The sequence below is a fragment of the Cygnus olor genome, chromosome 16 (genome assembly GCF_009769625.2).
Source record: "Cygnus olor isolate bCygOlo1 chromosome 16, bCygOlo1.pri.v2, whole genome shotgun sequence".
Taxonomy (NCBI): domain Eukaryota; kingdom Metazoa; phylum Chordata; class Aves; order Anseriformes; family Anatidae; genus Cygnus; species Cygnus olor.
Window position 1 is genome coordinate 14,034,584 of NC_049184.1, and position 23,810 is coordinate 14,058,393.

Genomic DNA, 23,810 nt, shown 5'->3' on the forward strand with positions numbered 1-23,810 from the left:
AATGCACCATTTCCAAAGATCATAAAACACAAACAAAGCCAAGTACTAGGAGATTTAAGCAAGCAAAAAGTAAGAATAAGAGACGGGTTACATGGGAATAACACAGCAGGACATTCCTTCATGGGGTGAGAATCATGCACTGTGGCACCCTTCTGAGTAAAACGGCCTTTTTCTTTTCTTTTACAGCTATGGTTTTTCCTTCTCTGTTAGATGCCGATCTAAGACATGATTGAGGTCCTATCCATGGCCTGGACTTCCCACATTTTTGCAGAATTTTTTATAGTTTAAAGCACGTAGGACAGCAGAGGGTTGGGAAGACTTTCCAGGAACGTTCATTTCTGCAGCGTTATTGATCTGTAAGCTTCTAGTTAGACTTTAATTAGACACCAGCGTGAAGTAACTCCTAACTGGTTAAATCAGCTCTTGTGTCCAACCAAAACTGTTTTATAAACTTCACAGTGGCCTTAGAAGTGCAACAACTAAAGGCTTTGCCAACCAGGCACATTTTTCCTCAGATCCTGGCCGTCTGATCGAAGATAAACAATTGCTCTTTGCAGGCAATGTTTTTTACTTACAGTCGTTTGAGGGATTCCAGTTGAGAGAATGTCCCTGGATGAATCCTGGAAATTTTGTTGTTGTGCAAGAATCTGCAATGGAAGAACCCATGCCAAAACATTATTCAGTATTTGCACTACACAGATGATAACAACCCAGGTCAAAACTCAGCTGAAGTACAAAGGTTGCTCACCAAAATGGAGCTCAGATTTTTAAATTTACTGTTTGTTTCCATGAGCTATAGGGATTTTATTCATGTGCGAGTGCAATGCAATACACCAAAGCTGAGAGCGGGTGTGTACTGGAAACGGTGACTCAAGATGTGATGTAACAGATTTAAACTGGAACCTTAAAGTTAATCTGCTTTATGCAGTGCAAAAGGAGGAGAAAGGGCACAAAATCCCTGCAGGCTGGACCCACCCTGTGTTTTCTGTGCCATAGTCAGCTCCAGTTTACAAGAGACCTTTTCCCCCTGCAGAAGATATGGGAGTTTACAGGGGCAGCTATTGAAGTAAGGCTCCAGTAGACAACTCAGTGTCGTTATAAACCCAAATCCATGAGTAAATCCAATTCAGACAACAGCAGCCGAACCTGGGTTTACTCTGAATGAAGCTGAGGCAACTTCTCACTTCCAGAGTCCTAGCATGCAGATAAGACTCAACAGTTCTTAGAAAAAAACTGCACTGAAATACAGCAGGGGAACCAGGATGGAATAATTAACTCTCCATTCCCTTAACGGAGGAAATTTAGTTATGTCAGTTACATATAATACTCTCAAAAGACCATTGACTACAGATAAGTAATTTTAGTAGATGGTGGAACAGGAAAGAAATACAAAAGCAGTGTGACTTGAGTGCAATCGTCTGCATATGTACATGTACAGGGGGGTTCAGCCTGGTTGCACAGCCTGGATGCTGACAAACCTTCCTCTGAAACTTAAATGCAGAATTTTTGTTGGACCAAATACAGAGACTGAGGTCAGCCACAGCGTACTGATCCAGGTCTGAATTTTTCTAAAGAGGGTTGTTTGGATCCCTCGGTTTTGTTTCCCTAGTAAGTACGGGTGTAATGCACGTTTGCATGCAGCACAGAAGGGTCTGTTGGTTTCACCATGGAGTGGGAACCACCATGTGAGCCTTTCCTCTGGTAGCTACATTTTTACTACAAGCAATACTGGGGAGCAGGAGACACTGGACTCAGTTTCCTAACTGCTTTCAAGAAGGATGCACGTTTTTCTTGTCAGACATTCTTATGACTTTGTTCCTTTTCCATCTCCTTTTTTGTATCCACTGCCCAACTGTGAGTTAAGTTGACCTGACAAGTAGAATAAAAATGACTTTCTATAGATTTATACCTACTTAGATGGAAATGTGAACATTAGACAAGACGAGAAATTCCCACGTAATTTCAGTAACCATTCTACTTCCCAAGTACATAAAATCTGCTTCTTTAAGGATGCTTCTCTCCATATTTCTCTCCATTTTGGAGATCAACACACTTTGCTTCACACTACAGAAACATCACTGTTAAACAAAATGAAGGTTTTTTTTTACCTGTCTTCTCCCCCACTTACAATGAAAGTCACATCTTTACTTACAGCCTTTCAAGTTTAGGCAGGTCACTAAAAGTCTCTGGCTCCAGGGTTTCCAGGTTGTTGAAGTGCAGGTAGCTGTCACACAGAAAAGCACAAAGGACAGGGTTATGGATCACACTTTAAAAGATATAAGATCTTCCCAGACTGATCTACCAACTGCCCTTAATCACTCACCACGCGTCTCAGGACAGATGTTTAGAAGCCAGTATTCTCTTTAGTATCTCCAATTTTCACATGCAAAAATAGTAGCCAACACTGGCTTCTCCCTGTGCTCTCAATTGTTTACTCTCTCTTTATAAACTGTAACACACACTGGGGAGATCAGCTTTGCTCTTCCTTTAAACTGTGAAAGAATGAAACTCATGAAGAGCCTGCAGCAGCTGTTCCCCATCTAACCACCATCCAAGAACTTTGCCTGCCTTGCTCCTAGTGCCTTGACATCCCCCTACATAGCCTCAGATCGTTGAGATGAAATAGCCATACTCTAAGGCACTTGTCTCCAACCTAGAAATTTAAACATGTCTGAGAGGGATCACGAGTTTGCCAAGAATTAATTTTTAGAAAAAGGCCCTGAGCATTCTGATAAAACTTTGAAGTCGGTCCTGCTTGGAGCTGGAGGCTGGGCTAGAGACATCCAGAGGCTTCTTCCAGCCTGCGTTTGTTTGTGATGCTAACAGGGGCTCCCAGAAATACATCTACCAAGCAAGAGCAGAAACATTTGGGTACTGCTGTCATCAGGCTATTCTGCTTCTGTGGAAGGAAAACAGCCTCCAAAGACAGAGATAATGCGGTCGGCTGGAACACTATCATCTAAATGGTTCGTTAATGTGAACAGCCCTGCTATTTATTGCTCATGCAACCAACCTGCTCTTCCATCCGCAGAGACCTCCCGCACTGCCCCAAGTTACCCCTTGCCATCAGCCAAGGAAAGCTGGGCTCTGCAGCACCACACCAAGGTACCTGACATCCCCTGCTCCCCTTAGCTGTGACGTGCACTGACATAACCGACGTGTTCCTGACCTTTAAATGCATCTCAGGGCAGTTTCCAAGTTGCCCAAATTCTTCCCCGATTTTTACACAAGCATACATTTCCCAACAGACACTGATTAATCGTGGGTCTACAAATACTCACTGCTATTGTAGCTGACTGGGATGAGAAATAATTGCCTAAGCCTCCGCATGGCTGTTTGATTTGTAATGGAAGGATTCACAATAAATGGATCGCTATCAGAGCACAAAACAGGCACGGTGACTCAGATCCTGCAGTGGAGGGCAAGAGTGGGGAGAGGGAAACGCATGTACTGTAATAAGTCTCAGATGTCTGCTGTCATTGCTTTGGCCTTTGAGGAAAGCATCTGATATTGTCCATCAATCGGGCTACACTTTCCTTGAAAAGCTGGCTCGTGGGGTACAGGAAAACGGGGTAGGATTTGAGCAAAGCTAATTCTTTTGGAACCATGCCTGCCTTCGAGATTGAAAACAGATGAGCCTTTCCAAGGGTTGTTTGTTGTTTTTGTGGCTTTGTTGTGTTTTTTTTTTTTCTTTTATTTGTGACATCAAGTCTGGAACGCTCATCGTTAAAATATGACCGAGGCCAGCATCATCTCCCTGAGCACAGCTGAGCCAGTCTCTGCTTCCTGTTTTCTCCCAGGAATCACTGCTGAGCTGTCTGATGGAAAAAACATACCATACACAAGGATGGCAGCACACCTATTGTTAAGCTTGCCTGTAATGCCCTATAGCTATAATACCTATAGTACCTATAGCTTGCAGCTACACCCCATCCACTTCTGCTGTCAGCCTAGAGAACAAGCTGGATCCTATTCTTTTTACAGCAAAATTGTTAGCTACATTCCAGCCCCATAAACTCTGTCGTTTGGGCCAATCTATGAATTAGTGGTTTCACCTTTGCTCCCTGTTCTCCGATGATGTAAATAATTGCTGTACTTCAAATACCTATGCTTGCATTCTTTCCAGCACACACAAATTTATCCACGTACACATAATATATCATGACACCTGACATGAAAAATCCAACCCCAGTTCAGCAAGCCCCGTTAGAAGAGTCAGTCTTCGCATCTCACCTTTAGCATGGAGCCCGAACGGTCAAAAAACAAAACTTCTTCGACAGAATAAACAGCGTGGATTTGCAATACACAGAAGGGGAGCAATTAAGGATGCAGGAATGTCACTGTGAGAGGCTCCAGCTGCCAGTAAGACTCATAAGGCTCCTTTCATCCTAGAGAGCCTCGCAGCTTGGAGGGAAGGTCACTACTTGGTTTGCATCCATCTTTTCTTCTCCCCATTGGAATTTCCAGATGATTTAACGCATGCGAGCACCACCACCCTGGTGGCTTCCATAAATACCCCATCCCAGCTCTCAGTTCGCACTCCATCCATTCGCTTTCAGCAAAGGTTTGGATAAGAGAGAAACTGAACCAGCACCATCAGTTCAAGAGAACAGCCAGACCCTACGCTCTGCTCCAGAAGTCACGGCAGACATAAACACAGCAGGCCAGCTGCCTTCTGTTTCAAGCCATCCTACACATCCCCATTTTCCTCCCACTGTAAGATCCTCGGACATACAGGGAATTAAAAGCACAGCTGGGCTCTTCTTATGCTCCAGAGGTTTAGTTTCAGGAGAAAACATACGGGATGTCAGTAGGAAGAGTCCTTGGTATTAACTACCTCAAATCAATACTGGGACCAGCTGTTTTCAAGTGAAGCCAGTGCAGTGTTACAAAGCTGGACCTCAAAACAGTAGAACCTCATCCTACTCCTTCCTAAGTGGCTGGTACACAGAAACACAGCATTGGGATTAGGCAAGCCAACAGCTCAGCTCTTCTGCACGACACACTCAAGCGACAAACAGCACTCGTCTGTACTTACAGCTGCTCCAGAGAGCGGAGTCCATTGAAGGCATGCTGCTGGATACTCTGAATTTCGTTTTTATAAAGGTAGCTTTCAAAAGGAGAGAAAGAAAAAAAGCATTAGGATAACTGCTCAGCAGTTGTATTTTAAATAACACAGGAATCCAAAGCAGAGCTTTCTGACTGGATTCAGGGGCAATGTTTTACACCTGCAACATCAGCATCCAGAAATTCTGAGCACAGAAAGTGCATCCTGCACTGGAAAACGTTGGAGTGGGCTGTTAAATTTCCAAGGGGTTAAGAAACTACCGAGACAGCAACTCACAGGTATTTCAGGTTCTCCAGACCTTCAAAGGATCTTCTCACAATGTGTTTTATCAGGTTATTGTTCAGCAGCCTGTTCAGATCAAGACAGAAAAAACATAGCTGGTGAATTCAGTGTGAGAGAGACTTGTGGCATTTGTATTACTGGATGGCCACTGAAAAAATCCTTAATCCACGGGTTTCATAGGATTTAAGATTTAAAGGGGTTATCAGCCTGCAGTCAGGATGCTCACAACAGTTAAGTCAATGAGAACATTTCTTGCCCAGAGGTGCATTCCAGTAAGGAACATTCAAAAACATTTCCTTACCTTTTGTCACAGTGGCTTTCACCCAAAAGTTACAATTTTGGCCAGGAAAAGAATGAGGGGAAGGGAGACAGCAGAAAGCAGAGAGAAGGGACAAATTAAATCATTGCTGCCATTTTTGTACAATTACAGAAGGTTTTGGGGGATGCATGGTTGTGTTAACGTGTGAGCAGGGGCATGCAGAACCAAGTTTTAACTGTACAAAAGCAGTCTGAAACGCTACTTCATAGGTTATAACAGTTATTAAATGGTAAGGCATTGTTTTAATCACTTTGTATACAAATATGTACGTACGAAAAGTAAATAAATGATATAGATCTGAGTCCCACAGCTATTCCGAAACAGCCTCTTTCAATCTGGAGAGCCTCGTGCCAGATTTTAATACAAAACCTATGGACAACATCACATTGGCAGGCAGTCTCTGACTTGTGTGTTTAGTTACCATGACTGTGCGTGCAAATGACTGCCTGCGCCAACAAGCAGAAAGCAGCCCGTCCTTGTAACAGCTACGCTGGGTGCAACAGCGGTGACCACATGGCCGAACGCTACAGAAACCTCCTCTGCGACCGCTGCCAAGCCCAACGCTAAGAAAACTAAATTAATCACTTACAAATAGCTCTTTAATGGATGAGGTTTAACTATTCATCGTGGCTGTCGAACCGCGCTCGTGGGGGTCTTTTTCCCCACGGTATTGGATCCGACAAACCTCACGGTGGCCACCAGTGGATTTCGTAGCCCGATGGCTAGGATTAAGGATCTCACTGACTACGCTTATTTTTAAGTTCTTAAATGGACGTGGGGACAAAGAGGAGAGCTGTGACTGCACCGCAAAGGTTTGTTTTTCTAGGAAAAACTGCTCTTCCCTCTGTAAGCAGCTGGACCTTCCGATATCAGGTCAAATTCAACACAAAACCAGGCCAGGCTGCCCATGGAGCTCATTTTACAAGTTCATTCTCTCTCTCCTTTTTGTGATCGCTGTATTCCTCAGAAATGATCCACTACCTCACAGCACATGGGAAGACGGTTCAGTGGTTTCCCAGCAGAAAGCCCAATTTTCTGCCCCCCTCCTTTGATGGAGAAAATCAGGTTGACAACACATCAGAGAGCCTCTGGCAAAGGTCCCATCCTGGGAGGAACATTTGTGCAGGTAAAGGATAGAGAGAAAAGACAAAGAGGTGGGGAAAAATGGCAAAAACACGTGGGAAAAGAAGATGAAGATACAATCGAATGCCCCAGGGATGCAACGATGAAAGATCTCAGAAACACAGTTGTGTTACGGCAGCTTCACAAGGTACCTGAGCTGCGCCAGCCCTCCACCAGCTTGTCCTCAGGTGAGGAACTACATTAAAGGTGCAAAAAGCACAGATGGTACTTGAATGAAGGGGAGAAAAAGAAACAAAAACCACATTTTTGGAAGCCAAAGCAATAAGGATTTGAGAAAAATCTTACTATCCTCTTTTGATTACCTATCTTGCTACCATGGACTTGAATGCCACTTCCAAGCTGCACGTACCAGCAGCGTGGACAAGCAGTCCGAAGAGGTTAAGGCAGAAAGATGCTGGCAAGTTTCTGCACAGCTGCGAGCAATGGCTCAACACACACGACTGAGGCTAAAAAACCCGATTTCACTCATAAGGATGCAAAAATGATGTCAAGCCCTTGGAACACGCTGTCGTGCTTTGACAGCCAGATATGCTGAGTGGAAATTCGGCCCCTGAAAAGCAACCCCAAGGTTTATTTGATGATCGAACACCCGAGGACTGCTCGAGAGCGGTGCAGGAGAGGACTTTTGTCTATTTACCCACAGGACAAAGACAACACAGGCACCAGCGGCGCACGCTTCCTTCCCTGCCCTCTATCAGCACACTTTCATCTTCAGCCAGGGGAGAAAGGAGGCGGCCTGTTCTCTGCTATCTGATCCTTGGCCCCACTTCTGAGGATGCTGGATAGGCTGATAAACAGGTGCCAGCTGGGACATCATTCCCCTGGATGCAGGCATCTGTCCCCCGCCACGCGGCTGGCATAGACTGCTCGACTCACGGAGGACACGAGAGGGCTGCCAGCAAGCAGACCCTTGGGGTAGGGGCACGCCGATGGGCTGAGGAGCACCCCCTACACCACAACAGTGTGGGATCCTTGGCTTAACACAGACCCTTTAACCCCTTAACACAGACCCTTTAACGCAGAGAGCTTAGACCTGGACTGAAATGCAGGGAGATTTTAAATCGCAGCTTGTCGACTGGCTGAATTTTGGTGCTATCGAAAAACATTCATCGAGTCCATTTTGGTGTCTCTGTTGTTTAGGACAGTTAAAAGGGGACAGAATGGGTGATCCAAGCCAAACAAGAGAAACTCTGGGAGTTCAAACAGCACGCACCGTGCAGGTCTCTTATCTCATGGTCTGATACTTAAATTGTTCATTGCCTGATTAAAGGTTAAAAAGCGTATGGAAGAAGCAATCTCTGTTTCCTGTCTCAGGATTCCCTATTGTAACAGGAGGATATGTCCTGGAATACACTCAAAACTGAGATAATTTATGAAGTCCCTCATACTGTACATATTCCAAAGAGCTACTTTCAGGGAAATACATAGTCAAGACAGCACATCTGGATCCTAGAAAGACTTCAGATGGCTTGTGGACAGCTGTCTGTTCCTTGACTCCTGTGCAGTTCACCCAAGCGAAGAAGTGTGCAAAATCCTGGCCATGATTTGCATGACCTGGATACGGATCCCAGCTGCAATCAATAGCAAAATGCCCAATTACCCATTTAAGTTGCAGAGAATTGAAAGCTAAGTTCTACCGCTAACTGGATCTGCTGGGAATAAACGCTTTGGCAGACAGAAGCTGGAAAGATCATTATTGATGTATGTCTCAAGCACAACCCATTGCAAAATGAGCTAAATTAAAAATATCAGAAGTACGTTTCCTGGAGCTTACCAACAGATAGCAAACTGATGTGGCACTCCCCTCCAGGACAGCTGGCGAATTTGGCTCAGAACGAACAGGCGGACTCAATCGTACAGGTTTTATTCCTGAAAATTCTTCTGGGAGGCTTGGGATACAACACAAGCCCCACACAAGCTGGCCCATATCCTCTAAGAGAGCATTTCCCACTGAGTTTCCTTTAGGCTCTGTGTTCTGACCGTCCCTCCCTCTTCCCTCTCCACCCTGCCTCCAGGTTGCCAAGCGCAGGCTTAAGTTGCGTTCACTGAGTCGTTTTTCTATTTTGAAGAATGTATTAGATGATGTGACAGTCCAGCATTCATACTCAAAACATGTTCCCTTTCCTTTGACAAACGACATGCTGCAGTCGTCGTGACATAGCAGCTACTTTTTTCCCTCGCGCCATTACCAGAAATCATCGTGTAGCGTATTTAAAGGTGGAGAAAAAGTTAGTTTAATGTTCAGCTATACGTTCTCCCTTGCTGACAGGATGATTTGGAATAGCCATTTCCCATAGGTGAGAGAGAAACCTTTATTTCAAGATCCATCAGGCTCCGACGTCCCCTCCTGCTCACGGGGCCGTGTTCCCTCAGGAGCCACCGGAGGATCCGAGGCAGCCTGCACATTGTCCCTGTCAGCAACCCTGAAAGCAGCACCTAAAGGAGAGCTGCAGAGCTCACCAGAAGTGCTTTTTGTTCCCACATAATGCTTCCTAAATAGTTTTCAAAGCACTTACAGAGACAGACAAGTGTGAAAACAGGTAACTTAAGGCGGAAAGAGAAGCACGATGTGAGCGAGGACGTGGCCTCTTCAGAGTCCCTGTTCCCTCAGGTGCCCACGATACAGGCAGGAGGACAAAAAAACCTGCTGGGGAAGTTAGTAAGTACTGCTTTGGTCTCAGGGCTCGAGGTTTCTACGAGCTGGAGGGACAAACAGCAGCAACTACTGGGCTGTGACGGCATTAGCGTGAAAACACAGCAATCGCCCGGTTGGGTCAGCGCAGCAGGGTGCCGGCCTCCTGGGGGAGCACACAAGAGGGCAGTAACACAGGGGTGTCGTCATCCATCCCCACCCGGAGATGACCTAAAGGAGCGAAGACTGGGAGGCAGTCAGACACTGCCTCTCACCACGGGCTTGCAACGTGTTTGTTCTCTTCCAGGGCCCAGCACCTGCTGTGAGCTAATGCTGGGTTAAGCGATGCGGCCGGCATCGGCCAACTCGAGCAAAACAGCTGCTGCAAAGCTGCCGGCACTCTGCGGATGGCATACAAGAGAATTTTTTTCCTTCCCGCTCCCTGCTGCTCTACATTTTTTTACTACGGTGACATAGTAACGGCTTAAAAATACACAAAGGAGATTCTGAGACCGGCAGCTACATGGGAAGGGAGAGGACTGGATGAGAAAACCTTACAGATTTAAGACTTTTTGCCCAAGAAAGTTGGTGCACGCGACGTTGCGGACAGCCAACAAGCAAGGTCTCAGTGGGGCAGCATTTAGGATAAATGCTTATTACCTCTGGTGGTGCACCAGGGGCCCAAAGGCAGGAGCATGTAATGACTGTTGCTCCTCCACAGACAAACAGGGCTCCTGTTTTTAATTTCAGTAGTGCTCTGTAATTTACCAAATCTCCTGCACCGGGGAGAGGAAAGAAGAGAGGAGAGCCAGGGGAAGGTCTGAACTTTACTCAGGATGTTTAAAAGCTCCACGGGACATTCAGGGCAGGCTCTTCTCTCAGCCCACCTCTCTGCATCTCTCTCTCCAACGCAGGGTACAAAGGTTTCCTTATCAGGGTGGTTTATAAACTGTCAAACTTGGATATTGTACAGCCATCCTGCCCAAAAGGGGATGCAAAACAGAAACTGCACCAGGCTCTGCTGCCCTTCCTCTGCCAGGCCAAAGGATTTCAGGAACAGGCTCTTTTAAAAGCTTTTACTTGGTTAAGGAACTTTATTTCTGTAAATCCCACGGCAGATAGCAGCAATCTCAGAGTTCCTGCATATGGAACCTGAGCTGCTCTGTCCTCTAAACCATGTGCTTCAAATATTCTGGCCAAACTTCCCCAGCACGTCTCTCAGGGATTTTTAAGGATTTATTCTCTTTATCACTTGAAAACCTATGCAAGTCCTGAGCCAAAAGGTTACCATCTAAGAAACATCAGCAAATTCTTCAGCTCTTGTCGGTTCTGATATGGGAATTGGAGAAACCAAAGTTCCTGGAGAGACCCTTGCATGAGGAGCACAAGGTCTGATTTCCATTCTGTTAACTCCCACCTATGGGGAACCCGATAACTCCTGCGAGCTTGAGAATAACTGATTCTTCCAGCTTGCTGGCCAAAGCAGGAAATAAAACAAAGTAAATGAACTATCTAAATGGAAAGGTTTCATTTGTAAGAACAGTTGATTTTCAGAACTGAAATATAAAAATGACGTATTTTCTTAGGGCAGTGTTTTTTAGCCAACCCAGTATATTCTGGCTCCGAGGACAGCTGCAGGATGCTGTTTAGGGAAAGCGTGAGAGCCTGTCCACCATCTGTGCAAAAACACATCCCTCTTACTGCCCTGGCATCCATAACTACGAGATTAGGGACAGTAAGTGTATATTCATGCCTATTTCCTTCAGGATCTGTTCATGGAATTCCTGCCCTGGAGGTCCCTACCCAGGAGCGTGTGTAAGCAGTAACCAAAAAGATTGGACAAAGTCATGGAGCATACAGATATTATTGAGACATGGGTCTGTCTTTCTCAGCTAGGCTGCATATCCCCATGTAGCAGAGTGGCAGGAGTTAGAAAGTAAGAAGAAGTCTTGCACATGCCAGGGACCTGACTACATTTAAGCACTGTGAGGACAGCACCTGGCATCTCTTACAGAACTCTGTTCGTTATGTGGAGCATTTCTCCTGTGCAAGCCTGCCAGCCTCCTTGGTTTCCCCAGGGTTCAGCTGAAAGCAGCCTGCAGTCATGCTGCTTGGTTTGGTCGATCAGTCTCCTACACACAGTGGAACAAACTTTAGCAAACGCTGATTTTTAAAATATAGCTTTTAAACAGCTCTCTATGACAAATTACTCCTGCATTGTTACTCTTTCTACAACTTCTTACAATTGACTGAACTTCTTATTGCCCAGTCTTGCCATCTTTCAGCACTGATATCTTTACTGGACCAGGGACTTCAGATCTTTCAAGGTCAGACAGAAAAAAATAATCTGGACTTTCTCTTGCTGTTTGGGGCCACGAATGTCTGAACCCAGGAAATATGAATGCATCTGTCATGCAGTGCAGACTCTCAGACTAGCTGGTTTGCCTCACGAAGAGCTTGAACCTAGAAATCTTATAGCTCTTAGCGCCATGTAACAGCTTGAATAATCAGATCTGAGCCTCAACAGGCCAATTACATCCAGCACATTGCTGTGCTGACACAGCTTCTGTTTCTGATTGGGGGCTGGTTTGTTTTCGATTTCTTGGCTACATAGTGCAGATGTACTCATATCTATCTTCAAACTCTCAGCCTTAAGGCAAGAAGCAGCAAAGGCTCCCATTATTTCCTTTGAGCAGAGCAAGAAACTCGTTAATAAAGTAGTATAGCAGACTGACGTGAGCATGCCTGCCCTGGCTGGGATGCCAGGCTCAAGGAACTGCCTTCTACTCCCATCCCTATCTGCAAAAGGGTAGGTGTAGGTATTTATTCTGTGGCAAAACACAGTGACAGACTGGCATTTGTAAGGACACACTCACTTCAGTAAACATTTGAGGCAACTATGGAAATAAAGACACTTTTAATGCATCCCTCTGCCGTCCAGGCCATTATGGGCTGCTCCAAAGCCATACCTGCTGAAACATCCTCAGGCAGCAAGAGTATGTACAAGGAATCTTCTTTTTTTAAAGACAGGTTAACTACCAAAATGAAAAAGTTATTAAATTGTACATTTAATTAGAAAGGGTAAGACACATGATCCAGGGTAAAACAGAGAGAATTTTAAAGCTTTAACTGGGTATGGGCAAATTGGCTGAAATAACTATGACCAAGACCATCCTTAAACCATGATAGCATTTAGTACTAATGTAATAAATAGATAACCTCACTGCAGGATCACTGAGCAGGACTTACAGAGTATTGAGGTTCTTCAGTCTCCTGAAGGCTCCGGGTTGTATCTCCTTGATGTGGTTGAAACGTAAATCTCTGAAAGCAGAAAACACAATCAGTACACTCATAATATAAATGAGGCAGTAGCAATCAGCAACAAAGGGAGGAGGACTGCTGGGAGAGTCTGTTGTGTCAGGTCTACAGGACTGGAGAAACGGAGACAACAATCAGGGATGGGGAGGAGGAAGAAGAGGAGGAAGAGTGGGGATGGTGGCTGGGGGGCTACCATTGCCTGCAAAATCGGCTGAAAGCCTGCAAAACCAACCCTACATTTATAAAACGTACAAATTTATTTTCATTTCATAGAAAACTGAAGGCTGAAAGGACTCAAGTGATCAATTCCGTGAACTGCGGACAAGGTCTGCTGCTCAGCGCCCCAAGTTCACGTACAATTGCTCTTGCATCTCATGCTGGTTTGTAGAGGAATGCACATAATCATGTTGACCCATGTTTTAGGTCCACAGCAAAATTGTCTTTGTCCTAAAATGGTTAAATCTGATCAAATAACCTCATGTAATAAGCATTTCACATTCTGCTCCGCAGTGCTCCAAGACTCAGAACAGCTTATCGCTGCCTGCATTTCAAATTTGTGCCAACTTCAATTAGAATTAGTGGAGTCCGGGGGATTCTGGCAATTTTCAAGGGCTGTCCATGTATCTACATTGATTTGGAACCCTAAAACATGTTGTTTAGATGGCTAATGAGATAATAAAATAAGAGCTAAGTGGTTTAACCTGGTTAACCAAGTAGAATCACTTCTATAGGGAATGCGCATCGATTTGGCACCTTGCATGGTCCAGCATATTATAACAAATTGCAAAAGACTGACAACAGTTTTTTTGCTGTTAGTTTCTATTCGAAGCGCAACAATTATTTTTTTTCTCCCATACTGCCTGAACTATCACCTTTAGTGAACACACAGCTATTTCTGTTCAAGACAGCCTTTTAAGGGCATTTGCTTTAAGGGGAAAAACACATGAATGTGCTGAAATGCCTGTCATTCTGGTGGTAAACTAAGGAGCATTTGGAGTCACAGTTTAAAACAAGAATTATACATATTGCTAAATGTTCAACACTTATTTTTAGAATGAGCTTCGACAAGAATTGTGGCCTATGTAAGACTATAACAAAGTGCATTCACTGCAGATAGCTGTAAACAAACAGAGTGAGTATCCAAGGGGGCTGAAAGGTTTTTGAGCAAGTAGTGGAGTGGAGGATACACAGTAACTAAAGCTGATTTTAGTTTAAGATGTAATGTTTCTTCCACATAACAGTTTGCAAAGAAGGTTATTTTATGTTAAAAAGAATCCCACTAAGCTTTCTTACTTTTAGGCAGAAAAAATACAGTATTTTTATTGAACTCAAGTTACGCTGAAATATTAAATCTCTGCCTTGTTACCCCATTTATCACTGAATGCAATAGAATGACAGTGGAAGTTGTCTCTTCTCTTGTTTTTTCCCCATTTCTGTAGCTTTTCAGCTTTGAACAAAGAAATGAGTAGACTAAATAAGAGAACTTTCTCCCCTTTCTTAGTGGTAAGTATCACACACTGAAGAGCTAGAGGGCAGGAAGGCACACAGCTTCAGCATTTTGAAAAAAGTATTTCATATGTAACTTGCAAGCAACATTTGTCCACTGCAAACTCTGCAGTCTGGGAAAATCCCCCTTTAGAATGGCAGTTTTTAACAATAATTTTACCTTTGACATTTTCTGGTGCATTTAGTTTTACTTCCATTGTTTCGAACGCATATTTCTTGCTCTCCTTGTCGGAAGGTGTCACAGATCCCTCTTCACTGAGGATGTGAATTTGATGGTATCTGTTTAGAGCTTTCGAGGCCACTGCTGACACCGTAAAGCCAAATACAATTAACTATCGGCAAAGGCGATAGCACGATGCACTGTTCTCCACGGTCTCATTAAAAGGAAATGAGGGAAAAACTAGACCACGAGAAAAGGTGAAGAAATGCAAACTTGATTTATGCACTGTAACACACAGACACCAACTCTGCCTCCCTGGGGGGCTGCGAGGAGAGTGTAATTAGTCCAAGCAGCTGGCTACAGGTAATAGGGGAGGGAACAAACAAATGCGAGAAACACACAGGAGTCAAGGCTGAGGCTGCTGATGCTCGTGAAAGGCAGTGGGAAGCAGATAGTGAGGTGTAAAACACCACCTTGGGTCACAGACTGTTGGTGGGAAAAAAAATCCGACTATTTTAATGAACACAGCGAACTACAATCCTTCACACCCCAGCATTCACACATAAGAGCACGGCTTCCCCAGCCGAAACTACAAGCAAAACCCAGAACCACGGGTAACTGAAAACACCTCTGAAAAGCCATCAAAATAAACACAAGCTCCCCCACTCCCAGGATTGCTTTCACTTTGGGTCACTTGCGGAAAACAACTCCATGGAAATGGTGCTGGGGAAGTCTGCAGCTCCCTAAGCAAGTCAGACCTCCTAGAGAGTGGGATTTTTCACCTGTGAGAGCAATAAAGCAAGCCTGGGCTGCAGAGCCTGGCAAGAGCAATCACGCATCGCTAATAAAGGTTTCAGCACTGCAGCTTGGCTGCACCTTTTTTATCAGCAGTGTTCCTGCCGGTGAGAAGCACAGGGGCAGAGATGCCTCCTGATGGTTCCCACTGCTGGGTGAGCACCAGGTCTGGTTTCATGCACTGCAAACTCACAGGAACTTTTCCCCACCACCACCCTCAAGGAGCAAATAATAAAGCTTAGCATGTTATTTTAATGAAATGCCTTGATTTTTCATCCCTTTTCAATTCCAGGTAAGATCTAAAATGAGTCCCTGGACCCCAAGTTCTGAACTCATCTGTTTTGCACTCCTTTGGAAGGGTCACTCTGGTTTGCCTTCCATCACACAATGGCAACAGTCTGAGAGGAACCCATATCTTCATCCTTGCCAATGCATTTAAAAAAAGAAAAATAAACAAACAAAACAACTTTGGCTCATCCACAGCATCTTCCTCCAGACTTTGCCTTAGCCTTGAGCTCAGCTAGTGAAAGAACACTATGTAAGGCTGCCCTGGGAAATTCCTGGCTTGCGTGCAGTGATTGAGAGCATTCCCATTCCCTGCAGAGTTTGTCCCTTACACAGAAACGCTTGTTTCTCCCTATTCCCAGGGTACTCGCTTTGGAAACTTGATGTTTCTCCTAACAAAGCAGTGTGCTTTTCATCAGGACCCACCACGCAGCTGCTCGGGTGCCAGCCTGTCCCAGCTGCTGTGGATGTCAGCAGCTGGGCTCCCTCCCTCCCGCCTGCTTCCTTCACCTTGGGATCTGCAAAACAGGGGGGCCGGGGGGAAGTCCCTTGCGATTTAACTCTCCCCCATGCTTTCAAAGCTGACAGTCTGGGGTTACAAGAGAGTATCCCAGACCTTTTCCTACCTTCACACAACCAGCGCACACCCAGTGCCCTGGGACAGCGGCTGTCCCGCACCACTCAGCGTGGAACCCTCCAGACAGCAGCAGCTTGACTGCCTCTGCAGAAAACCTCACCAAATCCTCGTGCCAAAGCACCACGGCTCTGGCAGGAATCTGGATGGAATGCATGGATAATCTCGGATCTGCTAGTGAAATAACTCACCTTTCCTGACTGTGGGAACTCTCAGCCCTGTCCCCGAGGCTTACCAAGAAAGAGAGAATTTACAAATGGCCTGGGGACACAGGTATTTACACTCAAATCTTTACGATCCTCTCAGCTGTTATCAGAGCAATCGTTCCTGAAATCATTGTGTTAAATAATTAACAACAATTAGCATATAAAGCAATCTACAGCTTTTACAAGAAACTTCCATTTCTGTTTAATCTATTTAGGCTTTTAAAGAATGATATATATTACTATGTTACCTAACCAGATAATTAGCTACACGAGGTATTTTACTGCAGTTCTGTGGAAATTACTGGGTTTGCTTCACTGAAGTATCTTTTGTGTTCAAAACACTGTGCACAGCAATGGCGCTGTCAGTTTGGGGCCATTTAACCCAGAAGTGGTTGGGTAAGTGGCAGCCAACCAACCATCATCACCAAAGACATTGAGAGTAAAGGTTGTTTTACAAAGGGAGATAAGACATCGAGGTTCCTCCCAGTTTTTCCTGGGGTGCGTAAGACATTCTAAACATGATTTTTTAAGTCAAGTTTCCCACTTATAATAAGAGCCAGAGCACTTGTCAGGAAGATGCTCGTTTATCTAACTTATCCACAGAACATCGGAGTCAGCTCTGCAGGTTCCCCCACGCTGCCAAACAGCTACAGTGCTGGCAGGAAGGGAAAACAGCCTTGCTGAGATGGGAATGAAGTCTTCCAGACTCATTGTCATCAGCTCCCCAGCTCAGGAACGTCCCTCTTGCACACAAGACCCCAAACGGCTTTAATAAATGACAGCCTTCATCTGTGAATCCCTACAAGGACAACTGAGCGTTGTCATCTCTGCTAGGGAGAGGAGACCACAGTGGGGCTCCGGGCTGGGGGGGCTCCAAGTTTCTGCTATTTTGGGGCGTTCCAGTTTAAGCCATCAAGATTTGACTCTTTGAGGAGTGAAGAGGAAGGAAAACACATTCAGCATGGAAATACTGATGAAGAAGATAGTAAGATGACGGATGAAACAGAGAAGTGCAAGCATATGCGGAGAGCCTCATGCTGCAGAACAAGCTGCTATTCCCTTTTGTACACTTCTTACAGATTGAAAGTAGAGGGATGGGCATGCTAGATTTTAATTAAGAAGTTACCACAGGCATTCCTGAAAAAGGCTTTTTAAAATTTCAGCACCCACAAACAGGGCAGATTTTTAAAAGGGCTCCCTCTTCATCAGCCGGAGCAAGAGCTTGACAGGAATTCAGCTTGGTGCGTTGACTGCTGCTGTGTTGATCCCCGTTCTTCTGTGCACACAAGCCAGCACACACTCACAGGCACGTGTTCAACTGTACAAGACTACGGCACTCATTTATACAAAAAAAAGTGGTTATTGGCAGTTCTGGGTGGTTTGGGACCACCACAGGCACTCCCCACAGCCCCCCCGGAAGCCCAGTTACCAAAGATGCGATTCTGGTCAGGGTCTGGAGGAAGTCGGGCTGTGCAACGTGTCTGGAAGAGCTGCACAAGGCATCTGCTGGTGCTTCTTCCTTGCCGGAATCATTTTGCCATGCGCCACCAAGCATCCCATAGCTTTCACCAGCAAAAGGCAGGTGCGCAAAACACCTCCAAAACACACTTTTGGCCCTGAACACGTATTAAAGTAGGAAGATTACACAGCAAACTGTCGACCTCATCAATCTCAGATAATTTGAGCTATTATGTATCAACAGCTGGTATGGAGATTAGGGTCTGATCCTAATCAAATGAGCTAAATCTATTCTTGGATATTCATGTCAGCAAGGAGGAGTCTCTTAGCCTAATGAATATTTCCTTTGCACCATCCATTCAAGATATTGCCCACATCAAATAATGACAATATTCCCTCCTCCTGAACTGTATCCTGAGCCTGATCCAGAAGTGGTGAAAGAAAGTTTCAGAGTGTAAAGATATATTTATTTTTTCAGGAAACCCAAAAAGCAGTAGCACCATGTCAGCTTAAATGAACTGTTAATGGCATTTTTAAATACCAAGTCCTTTGCAGTAACGATGTTGGCTTTTTTCTTTTTTAAGAGCATGACCATTTCAGTCTTTAACCAGAATATAAATGCATTCTTTCACCAAAAAATACTGATTTCTCCAATCTACTGCTGTAGCCCACTCTGAGAAAGCGGCCTTAAAGAGCACAGGAAAACGTCCTGGTACAAGTATGAGGAGAAGGATGTTGTGAGACCAAGGCAGTCAGCGAAAGTGCAGATATTCAAGTGAGAACCAGATGAAAGGGCACTACAGGTCAGTGAAGACAGGATTTCTGAACACTTGAGGTAACCACAAACCCAAGAGTTAGGATGATGTCACCAAAAGATGCTGGAATGCTCCTAGGGAGGAAAGAAAAAACACAAAACCTTCAAATACCTTCCCTCCCCATCTTCCTTCTGATGAAGTAACTTTTATAAATAGAACATACAGAAGACTTTGGTCACCTCCAAAGGTTTAATGATGATTAAATACTGCAGCAAAAGTCGGAAGGAGATCACACCTGGAACATCCAGAATGTGTGGGTGTACATTCAATGACTGCATCTAAGACTATCACAGGCAGAGGAAATGACTAATCCATTCTTCATCTGAGAGACCGAAAGCGCACGACAGAGACCACAATGGGAGCAGCATTTCCAAGAACTCATTTGCTCAGTAAGCCTTCCCCCTACAAATGTAGACGGTTTTCTTGCAAATATGCTTCTTAAGATACACGGAGAGTGCTGCAGCCTGTCCCAGCGCAGCCTTCCCTCCTGCTGCGTAACATCCGACTGGAGGAAAAGGGGAACCGAGCAGGCAGCCAACATGCAGCACGCTGCGCAGCAATGATGGGAAACAAAGCTCGTCAAAGTGGCCGTGCCCATGCTGCCCAATTAGCAACCAGGTCTGTGAACAACTGGGTCACCTCCAGTTCATGCCAGCAGTGCGTTCGCATCCCAGCTACTGCGCCGTCTTTGCTGGTGCCCTCAGCTACGTTTCTCTCGAAGTCCTCATTCATTACGTGCTATGCATAATGCAAAAAGGAGAATAACCCACGGATAATTGGATTGCAATCCATTAGCTGCCAGCCAGAGGGGAACTTCTTTCCATGGATTTCTTCCCCTCGTGCCCACACGTTTCAAAGTTTATTGTTTCAAATGTCACTCTGTAGAACAAATGACTTCGAAGGTTAAAGACCTATTGAAATTTTCGGAGTGTATGTTTCACAGCTGTTCCCTTCTTTGGGCTGCTGGCTAAAGAAACTGCTCGAATCCCAGCGGTAACCAGCAGATCACATCTGGATAATCGCGTTCCAGTTGAACAGACAGCAGCCAAAATACGTTTGCAGTTAAACACCACGAATTTTTATAGCTTACTTATCTGTACACACGTAGCCATTCCTGCCATCCTATTCTCTGCTCAGGATAAAACGAGCAGACTTCATTACCAAAGACAAATAGACTGTTGCTAAAACCAGACATTGGGCCAGATCCTCGGCTGCACCCAGCTGGGACTGGGAAGGGAGGAGGGAAACGGCGACCAAAGAGGAGCCAGTAACAGCTCATCAATCCCGGAGCTGGTTCCATGCCAGTCCCAGCATCACTCAGAGACGGCCATGGGCTGCTCCAAGTTACGCCAGCTGGCTACCGCCCCGAGGGGGCCATCTGCCAGCAGGGCTTGTTGAAGCACAGCGTGTGCCGGCTAGAAGACTTCCCTGCTCTTCAAGGATTGTTTGAGAGAGGGTGGCACGGAGTCACGGAAGTCAGAAAGTCCCAAACTCCCGACTTCAAAGCAAAGCCCATCTGGAAGCTGCAGCTGGTTGGCGAGGGAACAGAGCTGGAGCCTCGCATCGGTGTTTGAATCTGCAGTCACAGACTTGGTCCTGTTCATACCAAAGGGCAAATGTGGAAAATATCACAATCCCACATTTTCTACTCAGAATAACTCCACGATCAGATATTCTTGCTAGAATTCTGAGTGTTCACGTTGAGCAGTAACAGTTTCTCCCAAGAGAAAGATTAACGTACCTAAAAGCTGGAGTAACCAGGAGTAACCAGGGCCTTGGTTAAGAAGCATTCTTTGATCTTTCCGATTTTTTTTTTAAAGTTTAATTAGTCAAATGGTATTTATAACAGATACAATGGGATGCTATATGGCAAATGCATTTCCATACATTAAATCCTCAAGATTGTCAGAAAGTCAGCATCTTTACTTGCTGCACACCGTACAAAGGCATGTGATCTGCCAAGAGAGAACTTAACCAGGCTCCTATTATTCTGTATCTATGGGAATCACTACTTATCAGTATGGGTTTTACTTATAATTGTGCAGGCAGTATTAGAAGAGAATATACCAGATAAAACTCCCTCAAAAATACCACCCTATAAAGACAGTCATCTCATCTTGAAATATGACTGCTTTCATACCTCACACCTATACCATTTAGCTAATGCTTAAAACCCCAGTTTCCCATTCAAGAACAACTTGTAAGGGGACAAAAAGGCTGGTGACAAGTTGGAGAGGGAAACTCTGCAAGTTACTGTAGAGCAGATAGCTACAACCCCCCTAACGCGTAACAAACCATAGAGTAGACAGCATTACTCTGCAGAATAACTACATCGTCATTAGCCTCGATAGAAAGCAAGTCCAGATTTGGGTCTGCCCCAAGTTGGGGTGAGTCCCACGTAGCCCAGCTGCCATCAGTTTCTGCACCAGCACAGCTCTGGCAGCCAGAGCTAGAGTAGGCATTTCCTTTGTGCCAGTCCTGCTAGGACCTCTGTGTTTTTTTTTCCATCCACCCAAGCAGATCTGGATGGCAGCAATTAAAACGCCAGCATCCTGCCTGCATTATGTTCCTTAGGCTGCCCGCAGATAAATCGCATTAGTAATATTAGAGAAATGTTTACAGGAGACACGCTCGTATAGATGTTCTGGCTGAGACCAAATTTGGATTGTTATGGGCACAGAGAACAGCTTCTCAACCCACTAGAGTTGGAAAAGTTTTACAATCAGCAGTGATTTAACGGTTTTGAGATGAATTTTTGAGAAGTCTTTCCTGCTATTTACAAAAAAGGTCTTGCAAACTAAGGGATCAGCTAAGAGAAGTGCAAAGAGAAAATTCTGTCACTGCAGAAAATTCACCACTGCATCCTAAAGACACCCTTAGCACAGGATATACCACAGAATAGGATATACTATACAGAATGAGAGGAAGGTGCTCTTCTGGACCTGTCACTAAGAGCTGTTTAGAAGTCTGGAAGTGTTACATGCCCTTTTCCTACACCTTTTCTGTTTGAATGGACACACCCAGCAGCTCCCTCCCCAAAAGGAACAGCAAACCCAACAGGTATATTTTTACTTCTCAAGGAGCCTGTGAGATGCCCCGATTGCTGTTTTCTTAATAAAGCTTACATGTGGTTTGTATAGTTCAGATTGAAACAGGAAAGCCAAAATTTAAAGTCTAGAAAAGAAATAGGGTTGTATTTATGAAAAATTAGGTGTTTTGTTCTGTAGAGACAAAAGCCCGAACTGCTGTATTTCCTCTCTCTCTCCTACACTCATACACAAAGCCTTCTCAAACATAAACTGTGTACCTTTCTATGAGCACAGTTTAATATTTGTGACCTCTGATTCTCCAAAACCTTCTTCCAGGGATTTCATGGCATTCTTCTTATGCATTTTTCAACTCCCTTGATTGTCGTGTTATCAATTAACTGATGCCAAAAGAAGCAGTTTCTTTTCTATGTTCTGAAAGCCTGAAACAGTTTGCACTGCAGACAACTCTGCACCAAATAGGAGAAAAAGCATGCCTTTAGCCATGGCTTTTTCTTTCTCCTTCCTAGAGACCAAGCAGGTAAGAAAGGCAGTAAAATGAAATAGCTACTCACAGTATGTTTGTCTGGGGAGGGATGTCGGGGATGGTTTCCAACATCAGATGCATGCATCTCACCGTAGTCCTGAAGCACAGGCAGCGACTGGGGCAGGAACAGGAGAAACTAAGCAAGAGGAGAAAGCACAAAAAGCCTAGGAGAGCTGAAGATTTGATCAGCATGGTGTTTGCCCGAGTGTATTTTCCTCAATTCTGAACTGCAGGGAGCTGACAAAAAAGTTTCCCAGCCCTGAGGTCCGGGAGGAGGGGACTCATCAGCATGTGTTTGCAATTAAATTAAGGCAGTTTGACAGTCCAACCGCCCACCCTCCCTGCCATTATGTACATCATTGAAGATCAGACTGTTCCCACCCCTCTTTAATTGTGGTGTTGAAATCTTAAGTCTTAATTTTGATTTATTCTTGCCTTGTTTCTTGTTTTTTAACAGCAGGTTAACTCCTTAGCCATTTATCTAAAAGCATACAGAATGCACCTTTGTGGACAATGACAAAAAACTGCTAGGACTCGAATAGCCTGGGATCATGCTTTTATGTCAAAATTTTTGCCTTAACACTCACTGCAGACTAAGGATGGCATCTTATCTAACAGCCTCTGTCAAATGTAGCAGGCGGTATGACTTTTAGGATAGTTATTGCATGTATGTATAACATCTGGTAAAATACATCTCCCACTGTTTGTGGGAACTTGGAGTGCTACAGACAAAGGATTTTAAAAGGGAGACTACTAACAAAGATAAATAACCTGCAAATAAAGAGAAAAAAACCCTGACTGTATGCTTTCTGTCATGTTACACAAAGTAAAACCTGATTAATTTCAAAGACTTTTTAGCTAATGTAGTTTCATACTACAAAGATGTAATTTAGAAAAATGTTATGGATCTGGAAAAAACAAGGGCAATTGAGGGGTGAAGAGGGAAAGAAACAATGGAAACAACCACGTTTGAATTGCAGTAACTCCTGCAGGAAATACAGGCTTCTGTTTATCCCATTGAAGGATAAGGAAATTGAGGTGCAAAAGGGAAGACTCCTTCCCCATTTAATCAATCATTTTTACCATTATAAAGAAGCTTAAGAGTGCCAATGGCTTGTCTTTAAGTTTTCAGTTATTACTATACAAGATCCCAAATGCGTGGTTTTAACAGAAATGTGAAACATTAAGGCTCGTTAGGATATAAAGCCACCTCAGGAAGTCCAGACGCGCCATCATGCCATATTACCTGGAGGACCAACCCAAAGTTTTCTATGAACCTGCAAGTCTGCTTTAAGGTATGAACTGCAAAACAATTAACATGGCAAAACGGTACTTAACCACAGCAACATCACCTCTCTGGTTCTCTTTTCCCCTCGGATACTTTGTCACTTGAGCATTTGTGGTCCAAGTGTTGTTTTCTGTAGTTTCTTTTCAGGTGGTTATTTTTGCCAGTCTCCCTCTCTCAATGACCCTGTAAATCAAGGCTTAGAAAGCACTTTCCAGAATACAGTAATAAGATTATTGGTCTCCTCCTCACCCAGAAAACTTGCAGGTATTTAGTTTCTGCTGACACATATGCCGTTGGACAAATTGCCATTATACAATAGCTGATGCAT

General features: G+C 44.5%; 1 protein-coding gene across 2 annotated transcripts in view; it reads right to left on the reverse strand.

Moving 5' to 3' along the window:
• LOC121078895 (peroxidasin homolog) overlaps positions 1 to 23,810 on the reverse strand; it is a 44,360-nt gene extending 20,550 nt beyond the window's left edge. The window contains exons 1-6 of one of the 2 annotated variants that reach the window (XM_040575552.1): positions 22,223 to 23,810; positions 12,694 to 12,765; positions 5,345 to 5,416; positions 5,039 to 5,110; positions 2,153 to 2,224; positions 576 to 647 (exon numbers count right to left, since the gene is read on the reverse strand). In XM_040575552.1, the coding sequence (XP_040431486.1) occupies positions 576 to 647; positions 2,153 to 2,224; positions 5,039 to 5,110; positions 5,345 to 5,416; positions 12,694 to 12,765; positions 22,223 to 22,386 (524 nt within the window). In that variant the 5' untranslated portion in view covers positions 22,387 to 23,810. The remainder of the gene's footprint in view (positions 1 to 575; positions 648 to 2,152; positions 2,225 to 5,038; positions 5,111 to 5,344; positions 5,417 to 12,693; positions 12,766 to 22,222) is intronic. The other variant, XM_040575550.1, reaches the window with a different exon arrangement.